Source organism: Polypterus senegalus, chromosome 16 (genome assembly GCF_016835505.1).
Source record: "Polypterus senegalus isolate Bchr_013 chromosome 16, ASM1683550v1, whole genome shotgun sequence".
Lineage (NCBI taxonomy): Eukaryota > Metazoa > Chordata > Cladistia > Polypteriformes > Polypteridae > Polypterus > Polypterus senegalus.
The window spans coordinates 51,290,304-51,317,386 of NC_053169.1; the positions used below are offsets into that span (position 1 = coordinate 51,290,304).

Genomic DNA, 27,083 nt, shown 5'->3' on the forward strand with positions numbered 1-27,083 from the left:
TTTACTATTGCTTGTTTAACAGTACTCTTTGTGAACTCTTAAAATTACAGGCATTGCTAAATCAGCAAGATCTAACATGTAACTTGACATTTATCAAAGTTCTAATAAAGGGAACAGGTCTTTGAACCTGCATTTTTAGAAACTGATTACATCTCGTTTAACAGAAATGACTAGAATAAAACTTGTATTCCTTGATCAAACTTGCACAGCAAGATGGAGGTATTTATGACAACACTTCATGAACTGCTAGCTTCAGGTCGTGCTTCATTATAACTTGGTTAAGATCAGAACATTGACTATCATTTCAAAACTCAAAATTTCTTCAGTTTTAGACATTGTTTTGCATCATTACTGAAGAGTTTGTTAAGTCCAAGAACCGTAATGAAAGTCTTACAGTGATGCAACATGTTCATTCTCAGCTAATAAACAATATTTTCATGATAACCTGGTAAAACAATATGCAAGTTGTTTTCTGAAAATGTAAACAGATCATGCCTAAATTTACACCTCTCAATATACTCTGTTTTTCAAATAAAGCACTTTGTGAGAATGCAGTCATTGATTATTTCATGACCTTCACTTACAAAATATTTTTCCAATTGCCTTCTGGATCATCAAGATGGACATTAACATTATTTCTGGAGAGTGGTTTACTCTTATGGTATTCAAATATTTTAACTGTGACAAATTAATGAACAGTGAATTCCCCCAGTGTAAAAGAGACCAGCAGACTGATGAAAAGCAGTAAAGCATGTTAGGAGAAAGCTGGAGCAGAAGTTGCAGAATAACAGCATGAAGGAAGTGTGGGATGGGATGAAGATCATCACTGGCTGCAGCTCGAAGCAGGGTGCCACCATTGAGAGAGACGTGGAGAGAGCAAACCAGATGAACAACTTCTTTAACTGGTTTGACCACCCTACCCACTCTCACCTCGGAGTACTGCACCCTCCCACCCATCCTTCTGCTGATACCAGCATAGGAGAGAGTTTCCCCCCCACCCACAATTACAGCAGCCCAGGTAAGCAGAGAGCTGAGGAGACTTTGTGCTAGCAAAGCAGCGGGTCCAGATGGAGTATCGCCACGACTGCTGAAGGCCTGTGCGTTGGAGCTGGGGAATCCTCTACAGCGTATCTTCAACCAGAGCCTGGAACAAGGGACAGTCCCAAAGGTATCACGTCCTAGTGAGCTGAACGACTTCCGGCCTGTCGCTCTGACATCAAATGTGATGAAGACCATGGAGCGGCTGCTGTTTCACCACCTGAGGCCACAGGTCCGTCACGCCCTTGACCCTCTGCAGTTCGCATACCAGGAGAAGGTGGGAGCGGAGGATGCCATCATCTATATGCTACACCGATCCCTCTCATACTTGGACAGAGGCAGCAGTGCTGTAAGAATTATGTTTCTGGACTTCTCTAGCACCTTCAACACCATCCAACCTCTGCTCCTTAGGGACAAGCTGACAGAGATAGGAGTAGATTCATACCTGGTGGAATGGATCGTTGACTATCTTACAGACAGACCTCAGTATGTGCGTCTCGGGAACTGTAGGTCTGACATTGTGGCCAGCAACACAGAAGCGCCGCAGGAGACTGTACTTTCTCCGGTCCTGTTCAGCCTATATACATCGGACTTCCAATACAACTCGGAGTCCTACCACGTGCAAAAGTTCGCTGACGACACTGCTATTGTGGGCTGCATCAGGAGTGGGCAGGGGCAGGAGGAGTATAGGAACCTAATCAAGGACTTTGTTAAATGGTGCAACTCAAACCACCTACAGTGGTATGAAAAACTATTTGCCCCCTTCCTGATTTCTTATTCTTTTGCATGTTTGTCACACAAAATGTTTCTGATCATCAAACACATTTAACCATTAGTCAAATACAACACAAGTAAACACAAAATGCAGTTTTTAAATGATGGTTTTTATTATTTAGGGAGAAAAAAAAATCCAAATCTACATGGCCCTGTGTGAAAAAGTAATTGCCCCCTGAACCTAATAACTGGTTGGGCCACCCTTAGCAGCAATAACTGCAATCAAGCGCTTATGATAACTTGCAATGAGTCTTTTACAGCGCTCTGGAGGAATTTTGGCCCACTCATCTTTGCAGAATTGTTGTAATTCAGCTTTATTTGAGGGTTTTCTAGCATGAACCACCTTTTTAAGGTCATGCTACAGCATCTCAATTGGATTCAGGACAGGACTTTGACTAGGCCACTCCAAAGTCTTCATTTTGTTTTTCTTCAGCCATTCAGAGGTGGATTTGCTGGTGTGTTTGGGGTCATTGTCCTGTTGCAGCACCCAAGATCGCTTCAGCTTGAGTTGACGAACAGATGGCCGGACATTCTCCTTCAGGATTTTTTGGTAGACAGTAGAATTCATGGTTCCATCTATCACAGCAAGCCTTCCAGGTCCTGAAGCAGAAAAACATATTTTACTGTTGGTATGATGTTCTTTTTCTGAAATGCTGTGTTCCTTTTACGCCAGATGTAACGGGACATTTGCCTTCCAAAAAGTTCAACTTTTGTCTCATCAGTCCACAAGGTATTTTCCCAAAAGTCTTGGCAATCATTGAGATGTTTCTTAGCAAAATTGAGATGAGCCCTAATGTTCTTTTGCTTAACAGTGGTTTGCGTCTTGGAAATCTGCCATGCAGGCCGTTTTTGCCCAGTCTTTCTTATGGTGGAGTCGTGAACACTGACCATAATTGAGGCAAGTGAGGCCTGCAGTTCTTTCGACGTTGTCCTGGGGTCTTTTGTGACCTCTCGGATGAGTCGTCTCTGCGCTCTTGGGGTAATTTTGGTCGGCCGGCCACTCCTGGGAAGGTTCACCACTGTTCCATGTTTTTGCCATTTGTGGATAATGGCTCTCACTGTGGTTCACTGGAGTCCCAAAGCTTTAGAAATGGCTTTATAACCTTTACCAGACTGATAGATCTCAATTACTTCTGTTCTCATTTGTTTCTGAATTTCTTTGGATCTTGGCATGATGTCTAGCTTTTGAGGTGCTTTTGGTCTACTTCTCTGTGTCAGGCAGCTCCTATTTAAGTGATTTCTTGATTGAAACAGGTGTGGCAGTAATCAGGCCTGGGGGTGGCTACGGAAATTGAACTCAGGTGTGATACACCACAGTTAGGTTATTTTTTAACAAGGGGGCAATTACTTTTTCACACAGGGCCATGTAGGTTTGGATTTTGTTTTCTCCCTAAATAATAAAAACCATCATTTAAAAACTGCATTTTGTGTTTACTTGTGTTATATTTGACTACTGGTTAAATGTGTTTGATGATCAGAAACATTTTGTGTGACAAACATGCAAAAGAATAAGAAATCAGGAAGGGGGCAAATAGTTTTTCACACCACTGTACAACTGAACACCAGCAAAACCAAGGAGCTGGTGGTGGATTTTAGGAGGCCCAGGTCCCTCATGAACACCGTGATCATCAGAAGTGAATGTGTGCAGAGGATGCCGACCTATAAATATCTGGGAGTGGAGCTAGATGATAAATTGGACTGAACTGCCAATACTGATGCTCTGTCCAAGATAGGACAGAGCTGACTATGCTTCCTTAGAAGGCTGGCGTCTTTCAACATCTGCAATAAGATGCTGCAGATGTTTTATCAGACAGTTGTGGTGAGCGCCCTCTTCTACGCGGTGGTGTGCTGGGGAAGCAGCATAAAGAAGGAGGACGCTTCATGCCTGGACAAACTGTTGAGGAAGGCAGGCTTTATTGTGGGCAAGGAGCTGGACAGTTTGACATCCGTGGCAGAACGACGGGTGCCGAGCAGACTCCTGTCAATCATAGAGAATCCACTGAACAGGATCATCTCCAGACAGAGGAGCAGCTTCAGCGACAGACTGCTGTCACTGTCCTTATACCCAGGGCTGTGGAGTCGGTAGATAAATGCTCCGACTCCGACTCCTCAGTTTCTAAATCTTCCAACTCCGATTCCTCTGTATGTATATACTATGCTACTGTATTTTCTACATCCATTGAAGGAAAGGAAGGCAACATACTGTACATGTCATTTCACCACAGAACTACTGGCTAGGAAGCCAACACTCTACTATAATGCCAGATTAAAGACAAACACAATTGATTGGCGGCCGCAGATTGCGGGTGTCCACATGGACGGGCAGATCCAGCCCCCATCCAAAGTAATGTGATGCCTCTGTCTGCTGCAGTGGCTGTCTCCTCTGTCAGCCAGCCAGAAGTTTAGTGCATTGTGTCACTCACTGGCCAGCTGATCAGCAGAACGAGCCTCTGCTGGAGACAGGTAGGGAGATCTGTGTTCTCGGCTCCTTCGCCCCTTCACTAGCGCATAGCGAAGGGGAGCCGACGGAGCTGAGAACACACCAGATGATTTTTCAGGCGTTTGACGCGTGATGACTCGTTGAACGGCCGAAAAATCGGCAGTGCATCTGTAAATGTATGGGGGGCTTTAGGCTAGGTTCACAGTTCCCTGTAACAGTGGAACACGACACAATGGAAAGCGGTGCTGCACCTTACCTGTGCATTACATCCCATATAGTGACGCATACAGTCAATGAAAAGCATGCTTCATGGTTACTTGACATGTTCGTTTTGTGGTAACATTATGCACTGCATGCACTGGGCTTTAATCTTACAGCAGAGAAGTAGTTCATTATGACTGTTTGTGAATTGGGACATTTCAACTTACTTTTTTAATTCCCATTTAAATTTAGTAGGAGTCGGAGTCGGTTAACTTTTTGCCGACTCCGACTCCAGGTACCCCAAATGGTCTCCGACTCCGACTCCTCGACTCCGACTCCACAGCCCTGCTTATACCTGCATTTTTATCACTCTTTAATTTAATATTGTTTTTTATCAGTATGCTGCTGGTGTAGTATGTGAATTTTCCCCTTGGGATTAATAAAGTATATATCTATTTATCTATTGCATTGTACAGATAAGTTTTAAACGTCATTAGAATAATGTATATTGTTAATAATTAAAAATGTGAGGGCATGGTGGACAGCAGCAGTGATGAGCTGGCGCCCCATTCAGAGATTGTTCCTGCCTCGCGCTGTATGCTTGCTGGGACTGGCTCGACCCTGGATGGATAGATGGATGGAATAATTAAACATGTACTATGAAGATATTTCAATGTTCCATAAAAGTTTTGAAGAATCGTTGTTCTAAGCTTACAGATGGCTTGGCATCTATTACAGAGCTGACCGTGTGGCGATTGGTTAAAGAAAAGGAAGGAGAGGAATTGAGAATTAGTACATTTGAGAGAGACAGCACTGCTGCAATAAATTATTTCATGGAAGGACGCCCACAGTGCAGTAAGCATCTTACTGGAGACAGAAACAATCTCTGGACAGGGTGCCAGCTCATCGCTAATACTGTGCCACTGTGTCCCCATGTTTAATACATGCTTTAATTTCTATAATTATGAAAATGATATCAAGAATACATCTTAATATTTAAATTGTTCTGAGAGCTGTAAGATCATGAATGTAATGTATTCTGCACCCTGTCAGCGGAAGAGAAAGCCCATTTAAGAAGTACATAGTCATTCACACACATAGAGCACATAAAAGAACACACAGAATTCGAAGCATTTAACGCGTTACTTTTAGTTACGATGGTATCTGAGAAACAAGTAAATGAAACGATTTTAAGATGAAGTTTATGACGTACTATTTCAATGACAAAATAAACTACGTGATTAAAGTGGAAATTTTGAGATTAAAGCTGACATTTGGACATTTCTTTCAACTCTGTCCCTGTTTTGTTTTTCTTTTCTCTGTACCCTAATATGCTTCCATATGACACTCACACAGTGGGCTACAACTCGTCTTTTCAAGGCAACCTTGATATCTGACCACTTCTTATTTATTTTGGGCACTTTGCGATTTTCTGAACTTGAACTTTTGAGTTTCTCCGCCACTCTGTTACTCAATCAACTTCCTTTTGTTGTTTTTATCACTGCATAAACCAAAAATAGCACGTTTCTCCTTGCCTCTGCTTGGCATTGGCTGAAATTCTTTTTCCCCGTGCTTTTGCCATTGCCTTTTCACAGAATGCAAAAAAAACATAAGGGGCTATTTATATTGATTTGCATATTCAAAGAGGCATAATTCTGAGAGGAGTCTGGGAGTGGCGGCAGGAGCGTGCACGCGAGTTACATTTCACACAGACCAGGATTTATGTAGCAGAAGAACGTGGAAATTGACAAACGCACAGATTTATGCATCTGGATTTTTTTGTGTGTATACACATTTCCGCTTTTGTCTGTACGCCATGTTTTAGTGTGAATTCTATGCACGGCGTTATGCACGAGGCCCCTGGAGAGGGAAAACTGGGGGTAGGAGCCTGTTTAATTTGAAACAGAGAGAACAGTTATGGAACTTCTATGCTAGTATTGGAATGTTCACAACAAACAACACATATAGTTGTACATATAATATATAAATCAACATACCTAAACACCTTTAATATAATTTCAGCTTTTCATGATGTAAAAGCTAAAAACCAACATAAAACAAGTCAGTCCTTTTGTTTTACCTTTAATAAAAACATGGATTCTCATGATCCCCAGCCTCAAGAGGTATAGATCCTTTGTGTTATATTTGATAGCCGAAGTCTGAAGAAAGAGGACTGATGAAGATACTTATCTGGCGGCTGAACAATGGACAAACTGTTTATAATTGCACAGATACTGATGGGCTTTTGGAGCTTACAAATCCTATTATGTTTTGCTTACTTTGAAAAAACATAATTTGTAGTCTTTCTTGATTTTGAGAAAAAAATAATAAAAATAATAATAAATAATAAAGTCCCTAATTCCAACAGGAGAAAAAATATTCAAAACATTCTCAGATATTTAAGAATGAGTTATTGTCATTGTCATGTTAGTAAATCCTGGATTTAGATTTTTTCCAAAACATCTGTTCAAAAGGGATGCAAGAATAGAAGCAAACCTTGATAGGTTGCAATAGGATGCAAGTTAACCACAAACAACACTCAGAAGCCCTGGTTCACTTTAAAATCTCTAATCAATATAATGTATTTGGGCTGTGTGTGTGTGTGTGTGTGTGTTGGGGGGATGACACAGACAACCAGTTAAAGTGTAAGCTAATCACATCAATGTTACTTGTGGTGCTCTATCCTACATATGAGAACATAGAACTCTATTAAAGCAGTAGTGCCTCATATACAGAGTTAATAAAGCACTCCTAGACATTACATTCTTTCGTTCTTACCTGTAGAAGCAGCCAGAACATCCTTGCAGAGTTTAAGCCAGTGAGACAGTTTCTCCACAGCTAAGGAGGAAAGCATGTGTCCTAATGTGTCATGAATGTCTGAGCACAATTTCTTGTCTGTTTCTCTGTCTAACATTCCAAACAAAACGCCTTCAAGGCCAGTTTCTGTGATATTCAAATCTGTAATTACGGAAAGTGCAGTTAGGATTTAAATAACGTTTTAAAACTTAGGGCATATATTTTAAAAAGCAAAAAGTAATTTTATTAAAAAACAGATTATGTTGATTTGCCACTAACATGAACAAACAAGAACACTATAACAAAACTATAAGTTAGGAAAAAAGACACTTAATAAAAAAAAAAGTGTAATTTAGAGTAAGCCGCTCTAATTTGGGGTGTTTGTAGGAAGTGTCAATTTACTTCATGGGGTAGAAGTACATAACAGTTGAATCAGATATATGAAATATTAAAATGTGTGCTTCCATTTAAAGTCCACATATTCTCAATTGTAATATAAATTTGTCAATTTTTTTTTTACTCTCGGACACAGCTCCATAGAAGGCCAGATTTATAGTAACATATCAAAAATAACATTCAGAATCACAGACTTTAAAATTGTTTAAAACAATACTTCACATGCTTGTATTTGAAATTTGCCATTTCCAACCTTCTGGGAGTGGCTCCTAGAGGGCTATGACCACCAGTAAAAAAAAAACAAACTTCAAATATATTATCGTATTCATGATCATCAACCTTGAGAATAGCATAAAACGACACACCACGTCTATATTACCAGTCCCCATTAATTATAAGTTTTGTGAAAAGCAGTTAATGTTGATCCCTCATACCATTAAGAGTTGATCTACTGGAGTCACTTCAAACCCTTCTGATCATTTTGTTGAAGTTTATTCTTTAATCACCAGTGTTCAATTTCCTGCACGAGGCACAGTCCAAAAATGGCCTAAAAATGAGGGTTTTTCAGGTCTAAAAGGTCAAAAATAGGGGGGAACCCCCAAAAAGCTCAATGTCTTGCATTATTAGACATCAAGTGAGCAAGGAGGGTCATAAGAATGTGACAAGAACATTATAATAAAAACATACGCTAGAAAGAAAACATATGCCTTGTAAACTAATAAACTGATTAACACATTAAATTATATAATCAGCTAGTTTCGTTGCGTGGCTGCTTTCTCTTAATACAAAACTTTTAAATTGAAACGTGTGATGAAATATATTTAGGTCTTGAGAAGAAATGATCATACAGCTACATTTAAACACCATGCATCCCCATATTTCTTAGCTTATTAACAAACTTTAGAAAAGAATCAATTGGAAAAATTGTCATTCATCCTACGATACCTTTAAGGTGATAGGTACAAAAATAATTTGTTGTATTGAAGTTGTATTTCAATTAGTGTCTCCTAATTATATGAAGGGAAAAACCCAGAGTAATCTAGTAAGTTACACACTTATCATGGCGCTGTCTTTGTTGTCTCCTGCTTTTTTTGCCAAACTCATGGCATATTCACACACTTCAGCAGCTTCTCTTTGTGCCAGCTGCCGAAGACAGGCTACAGCAGCACGTCGCAGAAGTAGATGTGAGCTGCCCAGGTGAACCTGAGAAACAGAAACACGAAAAAAGATGATAAAAGAAACTGGACTTGAAAACTACAAGGTGTCAGAATCAAATTCCATCACTGCCATGTTTTTCTTAAGTAAACTGTTTTAACTTTCTGCACCTCAAATTGTAAAATTAAACTATAATACTTAATTCATATACATGCTGTGTGTGTGTGTGTGTGTGTGTATATATATATATATATATATATATATATATATATATATACACATCGTCCCAATTAAATGTATGTCCTGTTAATTTAGTATGTCCTCTTTAATGCTAAAAACAAGAAATCGACAGCAGAAACACGAAACGCAGTGTACAGCATTCCATGCAGTTCTTGCTCAGCTGTATATATTGGACAAACTCCAAAAAGAATCACAACACGTATACAGGAGCACTGCAACGTCGTCAGAAGAAAGGACTCACTATCATTGATCTATACGCATACTAAATTAACAGGACATACATTTAATTGGGACGATGTACAAGTAAAATTTAAAGCCAATAATAAAAGTGCCAGAGAGCTGGCTGAATCCTGGTTATCAAATGAGAACGCCATCAACAGACACTTGGATATAAATCCAGCACATGCAAACTTAAGAACTTATTCATAATAAACAAGACTTTACACCCAATAACCGCCCCACCCCGACCACACGGACCTAGCCACCCCTGTAAGTTATTGATATATATTGCCTTTGATTCTTGTAAGTCTAAGCATTATCCTCTGATGTAGACCCCTGGCAGGGGTTGAAAGCTCAGGAATAAAAACTACTTTATGATACGTGTTTCATTTTCTCCCTTTGTGGATCTCCAGCTGCAAATATGCAAACCGTATCACAGACCTTCTCTTCCATATACACACATACAGTATATATATATATATATATATATATATATATATATATATATATATATATATATATATATATATATATATATATATATATATACACATATACATATACATATATATATATACATATATATACACACACACACACACACACACATAGTTCATTTATAAATACTTAATTTCCTCCATTCATTTTGTATTGCACTTGTCCAGTTCATTGTCATGTGGTAATTAACAAAACTTTACATCTGTAAAGTGACTTAAACACAAGATTGAGAGAAGTCCATCTCAGAAGCACTGACTGCAAGGCAGGAAACATCACACTCACACAATGCCAGTTTAGAACAGCAAAATAATCTATCCTGCCTGATATAGTATTATGATTTCATATAAGCAAAATTAAAGTTATGCAAAGTTATAAATTAACAGCTTGGGGGTGGGGGGTAACATCAGTTATAATTGTTGCCCCACAACTCTACAGTCCAGAGTTGAAATTGCTGTCCAGACCCATTTGCACCTTACATTGTTTAGTATCATTTCCTAATTTTTGCACTTGTGTTATTTGTTTTACCTACTTTGTAATGGTCATTAGCTCCATTTTGACTGCTATCTTTTAGATTCAAAACCTGAATACTGCACCACTGGCGAAGGCCAGCAGTAAGGCGACGGTGTCCTCAATTATTTTTCACAAGGAAATCTGTTGTAAATGTTATGTTTTTTTCTGTTTTTGACACATTTGCCATGCATTATTTTCTAGACATTTTTTTATCTCCAAATTTGTGCATTTCCTCACATGATTTTATATCATTTGACTTTCACAATGTTTACTTATTTTTACTGTTATAAGAACATCAAGTTGTCTTCACTTTGTGACCCATGTTGTTAACCAGATTTGTTACATACCTGTCGTTACATTGATTGCTACCACATAATTAATATCAACATGACGCATGACATTATTACATACCAACTATTTAAGATGGTGATGTGGCATTCAATCAAAACTAACTTTGGAATTTCAAAAATACACCTTCTTTGTGAGCTATCCAGTTTTATTTTGTTATGGAATCTTTTCTTAATTTGTTCATAAACTTGCTAAAGTAGGACTGATGACTGCAATAATTTATTCACAGGGTTATCACATTTTTTCTGTTGTTTTCAATTTACTCAAAATTCTGCGGGAAGAATCGTTACTGGAGCTAGAAAGCCCTATAAGAAGACAGAGTTAGGTCTGAATAAATTTGTAAGGAACTGCATTAACCTTCAAGAATGACTGAAAAATTATATCCAGCTTTAATTATTTAAACATAAAAATTTAACGCAAATAATTAAAGTTTTTTTTATTACACCAGCATGAAAAAAGTAATTTTAATATCTCCTTCTTAACACTAATAAAGTTTCATTGTTATCTGTACATTTCATTAAAATACTCTCAGAAAAATAAAAGTTACATTTACTTACACACAAGCAAGGTACCAAGCTGGACAGATTCACATGTCGTGGTGCAAACATATGTAGCTGCTGGAGGCAAGAAATGGCAGCTGCTTGCACCAGGGAGTCTGAGTGATCCTGCATGATGGCACAACCCACTAGGCAAGAGGAGCGGATAGTGGAGATCGTAGCACTGTTACCTAGAAACAAAGAACAATTCAACAGAACGGCAAATGGCATCTATTTCTTTTGTCCACAGAACAGAAAAAAAAACCTTGTAAATTTATTGCATTTGCAAACTTAATCTACCTTACATGATTCCAATCAAATTTGTTTGCATTTAGCTTTATTATATGAAAGTTCAAACAATAAACATTCAGTTTTAGGTCCTATATGACATTTATTTCAAGAATTTCTGCTTTACACTAAAAAATATACATTAGACAGCATCCTAGCCACTGATGTTAAAGTATGGAAAGCAACAATTCAGTGTGGTTAATACCTTGAAGCTCAGGCCCGACAGTCGTGATCAACGCGCCTAGACAGCGTCCAAGGCATTGATGGACTTCAGTATGAGATGGAGGCACGGTTAGTAAGAGGGTAAGAACTAAGGAAAGTGTGGGTTCCACATAACCACGATACATTGGACCACTGGAATCCACAATTAAGGCCAGAGAATGGAGAGCCCAAGTCTAACAAACAAAAAATATAACAGTAAAAAGATTTATTCAAACAAATTAAGAAAATTAAATAATTGCACTTGAGACATGTAAAGTGCAACAGTCTGTAAATATGTTTTATATTTCAAAAAAAAAAAACAAAATGCAGACGATAAAGAACTTAGCATTTTATGTTTAACCGGATTACCTGATCATGGTTATGCAAATAAAGTGTTAAAGTTTATAAAGCACAACTCAATGACAGGTGGGAAAAAACATACTTAAAACCAAAAAGTGCTCTTTAAAGAGTTTATCCACATAGTTTGTTTGCAAGAAATACTAGGCTTAAATGTTCATGGCTTTAGTTTCCCCATTAAAATATTAATTTTTGAAACACAAATATTTTCTATGGAATACTTTCACTAAATAATAAAACATTACTGTGCAGTAGATACCATGCACTAATAGATCAATTCAATATGTGTTGCAAATTTAAAGCAAAACCTTGACAGCTCTTACCTGGACTTCATGGGAAGTTCCATCCTGTGCAAGAGCTAGCAGAATGCTGACACTCGTCTTTAGATGCTGTCCTGAACCTATGCCTCCAACATATCTGTGGAGGCAACCAAGCGCAAGGGAGTGTCCAGTTCTAGATACAACATCACGAGCAGACTTCAACCTGTTTAAAAAACAGAAACAATAAATACAAATAATAAAAGTGGACATTTACTCACACACTAACTGTGAATAGAAGAAGCCAACAAACTACACGAGTACGTGGAGTCTATCAAACCTACCAAGCTAATAGTTAAATTGTCCTAATATCTTATTCAGATACAGTATCTGAATAACTGTACAACTCAAGATGTTTCTGATGTTCTAGATTCTTCACATCTTTCTGTAAAGAAGTGCTTCCTGGCTGCAGTCTTTAATGCAGGTTATCCTTAATAGCCACTTTAGTCCTTGAGTATGTCATTCACTATTTAATCAAAGGAATTTTGCTAGATCAACTTTTGAAATAAATGGTTAACTTTATTAATTTTTTAGTTTTTATATTTTATATTTCAAGTTTCCTTACTTATCAAAACTATGTTGAGCCATCCTTGCAATGAAAGTTGCTTCCCCAACCACTTGAGCCATTCTTCCTAAAGCTTCACCAGCTGCACATCTCAAAATTGGATTAGGATTGTCCAGAGCTCCCATGACAAGTGCCAGGGCTGACTTTCGTACTTCTTCTGGCCCTAAACTGCTCTTATTCTCTGCCAATCCCTACAAAAAAAAAAACAAAGAAAATTATTAATATTTGAATATGCAACAAATGGCATTCTAGTAACTTTGTTATAACACAGGTCATCTAAAAGCAAAACACCATTAGGCATACCTTTAACGCACTAAGTACAGCAGTAAAAATATTGAGTTGGACAGCTTGTTGTCGAACACCTTTAGCCTGTTTTATACATTCAGCAAAGTGATCCAACATCTGTAGTCTGTCATAAAAAAGAAACAGCCATCATTAAAATAAACAGTAAAAAATTGGCCAAAATTGGCAAAAAATGCAGACATCTTAAAAAAAAAAAATCTGTAATTTTGAGTCATAAAAGAATTGTTTCACATGAGAGTACACTATATGTTGTCTTTAGATAAATAAACTTTATTGACATTATAGTATTATAGGTTTTGCATAAAAACAAAGACGTACATGGCAAAAGTACAAAGGAATAGCTTTAATTTTATTTTAACGTTACCTCTCTCAGAAATAAGTGGGTTCAGAAAATGGAAGGCTGGATGTACTCCTGCAAGATTTACTGCTTTTATTAGATTAGAAAAAAGAAAGACCTTTCTCTTAGCTATATACTGCATATTATATATGATAAATGTCTCATACAACTCTTTTTCTTTCCCAAAAATACAATGCTGATAAAATAAAGAAATTGTCATGCAGTAGAGCACATTAAAAAAACAAAAAACAAAAACAAAAACAAAAAAAAAAAAAAACAACCTTATGTAGATATCCAATTAAAAAAACTAAAAGCCAGTAAGGAGGGTGTCACACACACACATATATACAGGTAAAATTCCGTTACAACGAATATCTTTACAATGAAATTTTCATTACAACAAAGTATTTTTATGGTCCCGACAGCTTCCCCATATGACACGAGTCTATAGAAATCTTGTTACTACGAAGTACATTTAACAGATACTTTCATTACAACGAAGTGCACAAAAGACCTTGAAATGCCTGAACGAATCATCCACAGAGCAGTTAGTTCTGCGGCTGCAGCTCAGTTGTGCACAACAATCCCCAAACAGAAACACTGTAGTTTTTTTTTCTTTCTTCGAACTGTCCTCGTACTGTTTTTTTTTTTACCTTTTTTATTCCATGTGATTTTCAGTGATACATTTTGTTTATTGCTCATCAACATTTAAAAAACATCCATTGGAATTTAACTCATTGTCACCTTCCTATAGAAATGGCAGACACAAAAAAAAATATATATAATAATAATATAATAATATATAATATAAAAGTTCATATTAGAAAAAAAAATAAATTTTTGCAGCTCTTGATTGCGGCAAAAAGAAAAAAAAGACTTTGCCAGTGAATTCAGAATTTCACCATCGACACTGTCAACTTTCTGGAAAGACAGAGCAATAAAAGAAGAAAAATCTCGGGTTACAAACGCATGCGAACTGCTGCATTTGAAGACTTCGAAAAAGCAATTTTTATGTGGTTCAGTGATGCTCGTTCAAGAAACATTCCTATTAATGCGGCACTCATTCAAGAAAATGTGAGGTTTGTAAACTCTATTGGGACCTCTCCCAACCAGACAGCATGCCAAAAAGCATCCCGAAGTGTGATCTCCACGTCTGTACGGGGCAACAGCAGGCTCATAGCTATGCTGCGTCTCTCCGCCAAAGTAAACAGAAAAGATCTCGATGGGTGATGCAAGGATAGGAGCAAGTAAATTGTAAATGCAGATAACAGGATTACTTGGTCACTGACCTGGCCACGACCCTGCCTGACTGCTGTGTCTGTGTATAGCAGAGCGGCAGATCACGATATAATAAATAACTGTGCCGTTCCTATTTCAAGCTGAATAAAGCTGGTTTTGCTGAAGTACTGAGACTAAGCCTTGTGTTTTGGGGTGCAAAACAGGGACTTATAGTGCAACCCCAATCTTTTATGATTTGCTTCTGTGGCGTTTCACTGAAGCACTGTGAGCCTGCTGTTGCCCTGCCCCAGCAACGGACAAACAATCTTCCACAGATGCTGCAATTGCATTTTGGGACGCACTTCAGCGTGTCGTTCCCGTTGGTTAGGGAGTAGGAGGGATCCCAAAAGTGCTTAGAAACCTCACAATATGAAGGAGAAGAAAAAGATGATTCGGCTTCTGATTGATAACTGTGCTGCACACAACTTGCTTCCACATTTAGATAATGTTCGTGTTGAATTCGTCCCACCCAATTGCGCAGCAGTGCTTCAGCCATTGGATTTGGGCATCATTCACACCCTGAAAGTGTATTATGGTAAGGAAATGCTGAGAAAAATTCTCATCAGCATAACTTGTAGGCAGGAGGAGATTCAAATTAACGCAAAAGAAGCTATTGAAATGATTACAAACGCCTGGACGCAAGTTAAAGAAAGCACTATAATAACAAATACAGAATCTCATTACAACAAAAATATTATTTAGGTCCCTTGGAGCTCATTGTAACAGAATTTTACCTGTAAAAAAAAAAAAAAAATTATATATATATGTATGTGTGTGTGTGTGTGTGTGTGCGTGTGTATCTCTCTCCCTCTCTATATTATATACTAGCAAAATACCCGTGCGTCGCAGCGGCGAAGTACTGCCTTCAAATTTTTATTAAGAAGAAAATTAAACCTTTTTAAACTGAGAGAAAATATACCAATAATTATTTGTTAAGGATCTCTTTGTATGCCACATTGTGAGTTCGGCCCTCCAGTTGTAAAATGACCAGGCTGTAGCTGTGCGCTGAGCTTACTCTTGAGCATGCAACGTACAGTTGGCCATGTGAACAGTAATATTGTTTCAAATCTCACAGCTTTGGATTGCTGCTGTCATCGGTTTGAGTTTCATGGTTTGTTTCAATTACGACAGTATTTGTAGAACTTGTGTTGAAGAGACATTCGGCATCTGTCAAATAAGTACGTACATTGGTTTCGGTTAGCGCAGGGAAGCCGCCTACCAAATTTCGTGAAGATGGGGCCATGAATAAGAAAGTTCAACATGGCGAACGTTGTCAACCGTTATGACCGTTACGCGTAGAATTTTGAAATGAAACCTGCTTAACTTTTGTAAGTAAGCTGTAAGGAATGAGCCTGCCAAATCTCAGCCTTCTACCGACACGGGAAGTTGGAGAATTAATGATGTTTGGAAAATTCAATATGGCGGCCGACAGTGGCATCATACCATCGAAATAAGTACACACATCGGTTTCGGTTAGCGCAGGGAAGCCGCCTACCAAATTTCGTTAAGATGGGGCCATAAATAAGAAAGTTCAACATGGTGGACGTTGTCGACCGTTATGACCGTTACGTGTAGAATTTCGAAATGAAACCTGCTTAACTTTTGTAAGTAAGCTGTAAGGAATGAGCCTGCCAAATCTCAGCCTTCTACCTACACGAGAAGTTGGAAAATTAGTGACATACGAAAGTTCAATATGGCGGCTGACAGTGGTGTCATACCACCGAAATAAGTATGAACATTGGTTTCGGTTAGCGCAGGGAAGCCGCCTACCAAATTTCGTGAAGATGGGGCCATGAATAAGAAAGTCAGTGAGGACTTTGCCTTTTATTAGTATAGATATCTCTGTCTATCTACAGTGCATCCAGAAAGTATTCACTCTCAGACCATGAAAAACAAAATTATCTGGTCTGATGAGACAAAGATTGAACTCTTTGGTGTGAATGCCAGGCGTCACGTTTGGAGGAAACCAGGCAGCACTCATCACCAGGCCAATACCATCCCTACAGTGAAGCATGATGGTGGCAGCATCATGCTCTGGGGATGTTTTTCAGCGGCAGGAACTGGGAGACTAGTCAGGATAAAGGGAAAGATGACTGCAGCAATGTACAGAGACATCCTGGATGAAAACCTGCTCCAGAGTGCTTTTGACCTCAAACTGGGGCGACGGTTCATCTTTCAGCAGGACAACGACCCTAAGCACACAGCCAAGATATCAAAGGAGTGGCTTCAGGACAACTCTGTGAATGTCCTTGAGTGGCCCAGCCAGAGTCCAGACTTGAATCCGATTGAAAACCTCTGGAGAGATCTTAAAATGGCTGTGCACTGATGCTTCCCATCCAACCTGATGGAGCTTGAGAGGTGCTGCAAAGAGGAATGGGCGAAACTGGCCAGGCATGTGGCATCATATTTAAAAAGACTTGAGGCTGTAATTGCTGCCAAAGGTGCATTGACAAAGTATTGAGCAAAGGCCGTGAATACTTATGTACATGTACTTTTTCAATTTTTTTACTTTTAATAAATTTGCAAAAACCTCGAGTAAACTTTTTTCACGTTGTCATTATGGGGTGCTGTGTGTAGAATTCTGAGGAAAAAAATGAATTTAATCCATTTTGGAATAAGGCTGTAATATAACAAAATGTGGAAAAAGTGATGCGCTGTGAATACTTTCCAGATGCACTGTATATCTATATATCTATCCATATATCTATATATGTATGCGCACACACACACGCTCGCCTCTCTCTCGCTCACTCTCCAACAAAAACACTACTTCTTGTTTAGTTAAAAACTTGAAATTTGTCAGGATGGTACTTGTAGGGCAGTAGGTGTCCGCTAGGAAAGGACATTTCAATTTATCAGTGTTTAGGAGTAAAAAAACGGAATACCCCAAAATCCTAAAAAGTCTTTGACTGTTTGACTGAAGTTTGGGGAAATTGTAGAATAAAGAAAATTAGCTGACAAACTTTTTTTTTTTTAATTTGTCAGAACTTGTTGGTAATAATGATATAGCAAGTGGGGTATTCTTAAGTATCAGGTCCTTCTCTGGCTGTAAAGTGGTCACAGAGAGGCATAGGAATTCAGTTGAGGCAATTAAATGCTGACAGCAGAACTGCTCCTGGACCAAGCTGTGATTGTAATCGAACAGAGAAATGGGGTAGACAGCAAGTGAATAAGGGAAGCTGCCCTGCAGAACAAAAAGAAACTAGGTGGCAAGGTCTATGGGAAGTAAAAAAAAAACAAAAAAACAAATATTCTTTGATTGATTTGTTTGTAATTTAGTGACATTAACAATGATGCTTAATAATGCTCAATAATGATGCTTATTTGCTACACTAATATACCAAGTCCTCTGTTCAGACGTGTGCTGAAAACTAAATCACAGAGATTAATGGAGCTAATGGTGAGTGCACAGGAAAAATAGACAAAATGATGTACTGCATGGAAAATGAGCTGTGAAGTAGATGAGGGAAAGTTAAACGAAGCTACGCTAAGATGGGCTTGCTAACTCTCAACTGTGTGCATGTGACAGACTCTATGGCTGCTAAGTAAAAATAGAAGCAAAAAAGTTTAAACATTAGCAAAGCTCAGTTAACAGGTTTCCTACAACCTCACAAGAAAGCGGCTGGACACCGTATATAGTTCACAATATTATTTCTTTTCACCTGTTCTCTTCAGTGCAATCCTCACTTAACTTCTGTTTAGAGCCTCACTCATTTATAAAACATTCTTCAAATTGGTTGTCTAAATTTGACACTAACATGTCTTGTTTCCTGCACTTAAAAAGTCACTACAACACATTTACAGGGAGAAAACTAAACACGGTGCTGACATTTACCCGTTTTGGACCTCAGACTGTCGAGTGGCTTCTCACAAAGTGCCCCCAAAACAAACTCATTCAATATACATTCACATCCACCTCTCCTGCCCACCAAAATTGTTTACATCTATATTTGCGTCTGAGGACTTTAATCTCTCCCACCCCGTTATTTTCTTCCACACAAATTAATATTTGTATCATATATCACATTAACTAGCAGTAGACAAATCATTTTAAAATATATAAACACAAAATTCTAGCTAAATTAGTGTCAGTACAAACATATATGTAAAATAAGGATATAACTGAGAATGGTATGTTAAAATAACAGAAGTGCCTTTGAAAATAATAAAACAACACTGTAATGTGTTGTTAATAGGAATCAGTTAATGAGACATTGCTTATAGCAGAAAGGCAACAAACCGGCAAAAGAGTAGAATGTTGCTTTACCTTCTATAATCTTCACAAACGATATTAAAATATGAACAGTGGAATTTATCCTGACTGCAGAGAAGATTTATTTAGAATGATTCACTGTGGAATTCTTATATATGATTCTCACCGGTGTTTAAATGATACATGGGGAAAGACAACTCCAAACAGGGCAACAGAGGCATCTATCACAGATACTCCTAAAGGCAGCGGCCCAGGAATAGCTTCATTTGCTGGGACACGTAAGTAGATTGATGAGGGATCATGTTCTAAGGCTCCACTTCCAGATGCACTGTTCGGCTGCAGCTGTTTGAAAAATAAAATACAATGTCCATGGTTACCAATATACTTCGGGTATTTAAGCCTCAAAACACCAGGGGCTAAGGAGCTGTCAAGATATGTTACACTGAAATGTCTATTTTTACTTACAATTATGTTATAAGCGGTAGAAAAAAATAAAGAAAAACAATTTGTGAGATCTTTAAAAGCTGATTCCTCCAAATAATAATTCAGTTATCACCCTCTTTGCAGATGGAGAGACTGACACCTATTGACCTTGAGAAGTTCACGTGTTTTCTTTGACAGTAATCCGTATATAAATTCTTAAAAGAACAAATCTGGAAAACATTAATATGTACAAATAGAAAACAGGTTCACCAGGAACTACATAACTGATTTCATTAATTTGTATGTGTCTGTCACACAAGTGCGATTGGGGCCTGACAAAGGGCAAAAGAATGAGAGACATGGGTTTAAGGCAGAGTATTAATGCTTCTGTCGTTTCTTCACCAGAAAACAAGAAGAACACAAACAGACAACACCTTAAATTCCGCTCTGCTACTCACCATCTTGACGCTCACAGACAACCTCACTTCTGCTCTTGGTCCGTCTTCTAATTCCTCCATTCTTCCCTGTTGACTCTCTCCAGTCCCTCTCTGATGTCACCACCCCGGCAACTCCTGATGACGTCTACTGAGCCACTTATTGTCAACTTCACCCTCATCTCCTCAGCCTAACGAACTTCCGGTTTCAGTTCTATATAAACTCATTCCACCGGTTTTCTGATGTCCACTGTTTTGGTTATTGTTTTAAACCTCAGTATCAGACCTTTGCTGATTTCGTTGGCTTCAAAGATTATACAGGGACAGTTCCCCTACCCTTAGCATGTTCTCTCTCTCTCTCTCTCTCTCATTAATTTCTCCACAGTGTATAAATTTGGACTTTATTTTGTTGTATGGTAAATAAGACAGAAAAAGATGCAGCCTTCTTCACTTATAAATATATTCAAGATTTCGAATGAGGAGGAGTACTAATACTAGCATCACAGTGACATTTTCACTTGCGTAAGAACCAACTGCAATAGTTTTTTCCAGTGTAATGAGTCTGTGTACCCCACATCAAAAATATGCATTAAAAAATAAAAATGAAACTTCCCACTTAATAAACAATACTTTCAAAAACGGTAACTTGAAGGATAAGTTTCATAGTTTTCAAGTCATAGGTTATTTATTTAATTTTTACAAACATGCTATACAGTGAACCCTCGTTTATCATGGTTAATCCGTTCCAGACTCTACCGTGATAAATGAATTTTCGCAAAGTAGGATTCTTTATTTATAAATCGAATATTTTTGCAGTTGAGTATAGAAAACCTGTTTATAACCTTCTAAATACGTTTTTTAACATTATTAGAGCCCTCTAGACATGAAATAACACACTTTACTCACCGTTACACTTGTATTACCCAATATATTAGACAAAATAAGAGAAAATAAGACATATTAGACGTTACAAATATCATATTATTACTAGGTTCACCCTTCTTTTAAGGCGACCGACTTTTATCCTCAATTTGTATGCGCTCCATGTGTACATTAGGCATGTAAGTGTAGGGAATGAGAACATTAAAGTGCCCATTCATAACATCTCCTGAAAACCTAAGTTTTTTATCCCCTCGAGTGCCTGTTCAAAGTCGTACAATGTCAGCCCGAATCTATACCGCTAAAGACAGAGTTTCATGCACTAAATAAGCTATAGATGAGAATAAGCAAGCACCATCTCCCCTGATATTTACTATGCGGTGAGGCATTTGTACTCTATCAACATTAATTATTTCCAGAGACACAATTTTGTCCGTTTTTCCGGCGCATCGCGCACAAAAGCAAGGGAACGACGGGAGCACCAGAACTCTGCTCACATCGCCTCATACCGCAAGTAGTAAGTCTGTGATAAGCGGAATACCGCTACGCTTTGCACTTACGGGATGGAAGGACAATCCCGACCGCTTTTATATAGTAGATTATTGTACTGTACATTTAATTGCACACACACAGTTCTTATACACAACCACTAACCTATGAAGGCACAACCTCAGTAGGAGAGTCTTCAGGTGGTGCAGTATCTTCAGCAGGTGCATCGTTGTCTTCTTCCACTGAAGGAGTACTAAAAGTAGGCAGTGGGTATCTGGGTGTGTGACTGAAGATCATCTTGATAGGCAGTTGCTGGCGCTGTCTTTTCATATGCGTGAGGAGGCTTTTGTAGGGTTTTGCCATGTTTGATCATATCCAAGAGTTTCACCTTCTCCTGGATAGTAAGAATCTTCCTCCGGCACTTAGTTTTATTGTCAGAAGGCTTAGAAAAAGCAGCATGTTTAGGAGCCATCGTGGGGCTTAGATAAAGGTTCTCAGAAAGCGCATGCATAGTGACGTAAGCATGTATGAGAAAAAAAATCGCGATACAGTGAAGCTGCGAAAGTCGAAGCGTGATATAGCGAGGGATCACTGTATATGAATTTGACACACGAAATTATGCTCTAAAATTAATCGCTTTCTATAAATTAAAAAAATAATATCTTGCCCACATTGATCAAGGAGGAAAATCTTTTAAAAAAAAAATGTACCAAATATGTCAATTTTTCAAGCCAAGATAGCTGTTGAGTCTTGGTCTTGATCTGTGTCTTGTGATTACACACACATTGTAAAAAATAGTGTATATGTATCATTTATACATATCATACACACAAAAAAAAAAATAGTATGACATTCAGCTGTTTTAAAAGAAGACCAGCCATGTGCAATAGCTCAGCATTCTGTCTTTCTGCACAACAACCTTCCAACCCCCCTACCGACAGAGCAAATCACAGAAAAATTCACGCCAAGTGGTTGGTTTTGTTTTGATTTCCTTCTGTATTTAGGTGAGAATTTGTACAAAAAAAAAAACAAAAAAAAAAAACATATCCTTACCACAAGAAAAATAGTGCCATGAATAAGCAATAATTTTTTTTTCCAGATCCCTTTTCTTGTGACAAACATGAGTCAGAAAAACAGAAGGCACTGATCAATACTCAACAATTGACTTGGCTTAAAAAAAATGGACGTAAGTGATTAAGTTTTAAAGCCTTTCTTCTGTGCCCCATACTCTCCATTGTACATTGCCAGAGTGGGCAAATACACACTATTGCACGGCAAAGGCATATAATCTATGTTTGTGAAGAAATAACTGCGACTTGAAAAATAAACTTATCCTGTAATGTTATCAACTTAATACTCTCAAAAAACGGAGAAACAGAACACGGAAAAATAATCCTGTAACAGAAGCTTATACTTCCATTAAGCGTATAAACCAAAGGGAAAAAAAAAATTACCTGATCTTCAATGGATTTGTGGTCTGTTTCCTGAAGCCATGACCCAAGCAAAACACTGTCATCATAATGGCACAGTGACCTCAACAATGAAGTGGTAGTGTTGGCAGAATTATCAGTCAAGGTGAACTCTGCAACCAGCTCACGAAGTAGTGCACTGAAACTTGCTGAAAGCGACAGGACAACAATGAAAAAATGAGAGCACAGTTATTAATAAAAAGAACATAATTATCAATGTTGTTATTTTAAGATTTTTAGCATACAGTTGCTATGATAAAAGCTTACAATAGAAATAATGAAATATTTATTTGTAACTTCAGATTCTCTAAACCATATTACTGGCCTGCACGTTTATTTGAGCTTCTCCAAAATAAAACCAGAAAACTATTCCACCAAGTGAATGTTCTTCGTAAGTACACATTCTTATATTGAAATGTATTTGGCATCAGTTTGATTATGTTTACAGGTGTGTATCTTCTATATAGTGACAACAAAAACAAAAATTAAGACTCTTTTTCTATGCCTGTTATCTTGACAACCCAATTTTTTTTATTTTTATTTTTTTTTAAATCTTTTTCTGAGTTAGCAACATCTACAAAGAGGATTTAACAAACGGCCATCTTTTAACAACAAATCAAACCCCATTTAAGATCTAAGAAATTCTTTTTACATCTCAGGACATAACTCAAAATATATTTTCTTAAAGTTATTTTATCATTGCTTTGGTAGCAGTACACTGTATAATTCACCAGGTACTGTACATCTAAGTCAGACACACTGAAGCAAAAGACTCTGTCATTGATAGGCATTTTTCTACATTTTCCACATATACTTCACAAACCATAGGATATCCAGATCTTCAGAGCAGCCAAAGAAAATAGGTTTTACACTTTTTGTTTGTCCAGTTCTGTCACCCTCTTCTTTTCAATTTGCTACACCTTCTCATTTGTATATTCTGCCTCATGCATGCAAGATTTAGCATGGAGACAAGACATTTTGTCACTTTTGTTGTCAGATATAACAACATATTGGCATGAAATAACTTCTTTATTTAAATACTTAAGAATATTAAATTTTTCATTGCTAAAAGTGTTGCCTTAGTTTTTGAATTACTACTTAAGTATAACTTTAACTAAATCACTCACAAAGGTTTCAACTAGAAGCCCTTCACCTGGGGAGAAAGGTTATCAACATATACTGAAAAACAATAAACATGTGAGAAAACTGACTCCTCACAAAAATTAATATTATTTGCAAAAATGATAGGAGTACACACTTTTCCAATAAGTGTAAAATATACAGTCACTACACACAAACATTGTCTGATTCAAATTAAATGTATTCAGAAAGTTTTAAGGTTTTTGATTCACGTTTCTTCTGGTACCCTGTTGGGTGAAGTTGTAAGCCACTGGGCAGAGAAACACTTTTTTTAATATACCCCAATTTTGAGCTTATGTCACAAATCTGAGAAAATAACTTCCTCAGCAAAAAAGGACTTGTAAAGTTTTGTCAATCTTCTCTGGCTTTACTTTCTCTATTCTGTAATGGCTATGTATCCCCATCACCTGACCTCTATTGTCCTGGGGAAACACACCAAAATTTTGCTCAGGTGTCATCTTTCTCACCCCCTTTGTACTATTATTTACAGTATTTCTATTGCCCTTTAGGAGCATTAACCTTATGTAAACAGATTCCTGCCATTGAGCGGCTTCTACTTTCAGAAACATCATGTAGAAGACCTCTCCTGCTCAAAAATGTGTGGCTCTAACTCTTTCCTGGAGTTTCACTGTGAGGTCATTACTTGTGAGTCAAGAAATCCCATCTCATTCCTTAAACATCTGGCACTTTGTGAGAAGCTTTAACTAAAACCGTGAAAATGGAGGTTGTCTACCATGTGCTCATGACAAACCTCATCTGGGGTTTTGGGAGCAAGACAAAAAGTTCCCTACCAAAGAATGCTGGACACAATGTCTTACCTTCATAGGTTTTGGGCGGTAGTAAAGCCAAAATATCGTAAAGTCTCAACCGAACCATAGCTGCACTAGCCTTCAAGTGTGCTCCATGGGCTTTAATAACAGAAGGAATGCTAAAGGGATGAACAATAAAAAAACATTCATTTCTTCTGCTTCTTACAAATAAACACACTCCAAAATAGTATTTTTTCATCAAATTTAAGATAAATGTTTTTGATGGAAATTGGGAATTTACAGCTGTCCTATTATTATCTTCTATATGAAAAGCTGGTGCCAGATAACTGCTTTCTTTTATATACAATTCACTTTGTGATGAAGAATGTTCTTAAACTTTATTTTACCAATTTACCTTTTTAGCCAGTTTTTAGTTACACTATTACTGTACATAATAATGGAAGAATATCTTTTGAGAAACACACTGTAATTTTGACAATACTAAAAATATTATAGGGCAGGCTATTACGCTAAAAACATGGTTCAGGTTCTCTGACTCCTTTAAAAACACACAGCAAGAAGTAAGCAGCTAGATGGAGGCTGGTATTGTGACATTTTTTAAGATGTTCCCTTAATTATACGCATATTTTTCTTTACCACTTTTATTATTTCTTTATGGAGAAATTGATTTTATTTTGTTATCTGTGTCATTTTTAACCATAATTTATTTTTTGAAGGTTATGTTATTTTTGTGTCTATAGAAGTCTTGTAGTCACATGATGCATTTTGTTGCATCAATGTCACAATGGAAGGCAATGTGGCACACTGGTTAATGCTATGGATTTCAAACCCTGAGGTCGTGGGTAGAAATCCTGCCACTGACACTGTGTGTCCATGAGCAAATCAGTTCACCCACTTATGCTCATACTGGAAAAGAAATTAAATCAATTATATCTCAATTGTTGTAAGTCACTTTGGACAAAGGCGCTGGCCAAATAAATAAATGTAAATGTAATGCCAGATTACATATAAATATGGCAGTGTTTTCACATGGGGTTATCTCTCGGTGGAAAAGAAACATATCTTTGCACTTTATGTATGCCTTTTTGTAAGACAAAAAAATTAATATAGTTCAATTATCCATTTCTTCATTTATCAAGCATTTAAATGACCTTCAGTGCAAACTAACAAGCAGTAGTTTTCAAGCTTATTATCTTGTTTTTGGTCACATTTACATTGTTGCTAGTATGTTTAAAAGGACAAATACCGTGTAATGTCACAACTTCAGCACTATTATTAAAATATACAGGGTGGGCCATTTATATGGATACACTTTAATAAAATGGGAATGGTTGGTGATATTAACTTCCTGTTTGTGGCACATTAGTATATGTGAGGGGGGAAACTTTTCAAGATGGGTGGTCACCATGGTGGCCATTTGGAAGTCGGCCATTTTGGATCCAACTTTTGTTTTTTCAATAGGAAGAGGGTCATGTGACACATCAAACTTATTGGGAATTTCACAAGAAAAACAATGGTGTGCTTGGTTTTAACATAACTTTATTCTTTCATGAGTTATTTACAAGTTTCTGACCACTTATAAAATGTGTTCAATGTGCTGCCCATTGTGTTGGATTGTCAATGCAACCCTCTTCTCCCACTCTTCACACACTGATAGCAACACACGCAGGAGAAATGCTAGCACAGGCTTCCAGTATCCGTAGTTTCAGGTGCTGCACATCTTGTATCTTCACAGCATAGACAATTGCCTTCAGATGACCCCAAAGATAAAAGTCTAAGGGGTCAGATCGGGAGACCTTGGGGGCCATTCAACTGGCCCACGACGACCAATCCACTTTCCAGGAAACTGTTCATCTAGGAATGCTCGGACCTGACACCCATAATGTGGTGGTGCACCATCTTGCTGGAAAAACTCAGGGAACGTGCCAGCTTCAGTGCATAAAGAGGGAAACACATCATCATGTAGCAATTTCGCATATCCAGTGGCCTTGAGGTTTCCATTGATGAAGAATGGCCCCACTATCTTTGTACCCCATATACCACACCATACCATCAATTTTTTGTTCCAACAGTCTTGGAGGGATCTATCCAATGTGGGTTAGTGTCAGACCAATAGCGGTGGTTTTGTTTGTTAACTTCACCATTCACATAAAAGTTTGCCTCATCACTGAACAAAATCTTCTGCGTAAACTGAGGGTCCTGTTCCAATTTTGTTTTGCCCATTCTGCAAATTCAGTGCGCCGATCTGGGTCATCCTCGTTGAGATGCTGCAGTAGGATGCTGCAGTAGCTGGAGTTTGTAAGGGTGCCATTTGTGAGTAGCTAATATTCGCCGAAGGGATGTTCGACTAATGCCACTCTCCAGTGACATGCGGCGAGTGCTACGCTGTGGGCTCTTGCTGAATGAAGCTAGGACAGCCACTGATGTTTCTTCATTAGTGACAGTTTTCATGCGTCCACATTTTGGCAA

The 27,083-nt window shown here is 37.8% G+C and overlaps 1 protein-coding gene across 2 annotated transcripts in view; it reads right to left on the reverse strand.

Moving 5' to 3' along the window:
- The window catches only part of heatr5b (HEAT repeat containing 5B), a 121,793-nt gene that overhangs the window by 53,577 nt on the left and 41,133 nt on the right, over window positions 1-27,083 (reverse strand). For both annotated transcript variants that reach the window (XM_039737848.1, XM_039737847.1), the window contains exons 14-23: window positions 24,663-24,772; window positions 22,690-22,853; window positions 19,177-19,352; window positions 13,183-13,288; window positions 12,880-13,070; window positions 12,321-12,480; window positions 11,645-11,834; window positions 11,173-11,342; window positions 8,701-8,848; window positions 7,232-7,411 (exon numbers count right to left, since the gene is read on the reverse strand). In XM_039737848.1, the coding sequence (XP_039593782.1) occupies window positions 7,232-7,411; window positions 8,701-8,848; window positions 11,173-11,342; window positions 11,645-11,834; window positions 12,321-12,480; window positions 12,880-13,070; window positions 13,183-13,288; window positions 19,177-19,352; window positions 22,690-22,853; window positions 24,663-24,772 (1,595 nt within the window). The remainder of the gene's footprint in view (window positions 1-7,231; window positions 7,412-8,700; window positions 8,849-11,172; window positions 11,343-11,644; window positions 11,835-12,320; window positions 12,481-12,879; window positions 13,071-13,182; window positions 13,289-19,176; window positions 19,353-22,689; window positions 22,854-24,662; window positions 24,773-27,083) is intronic.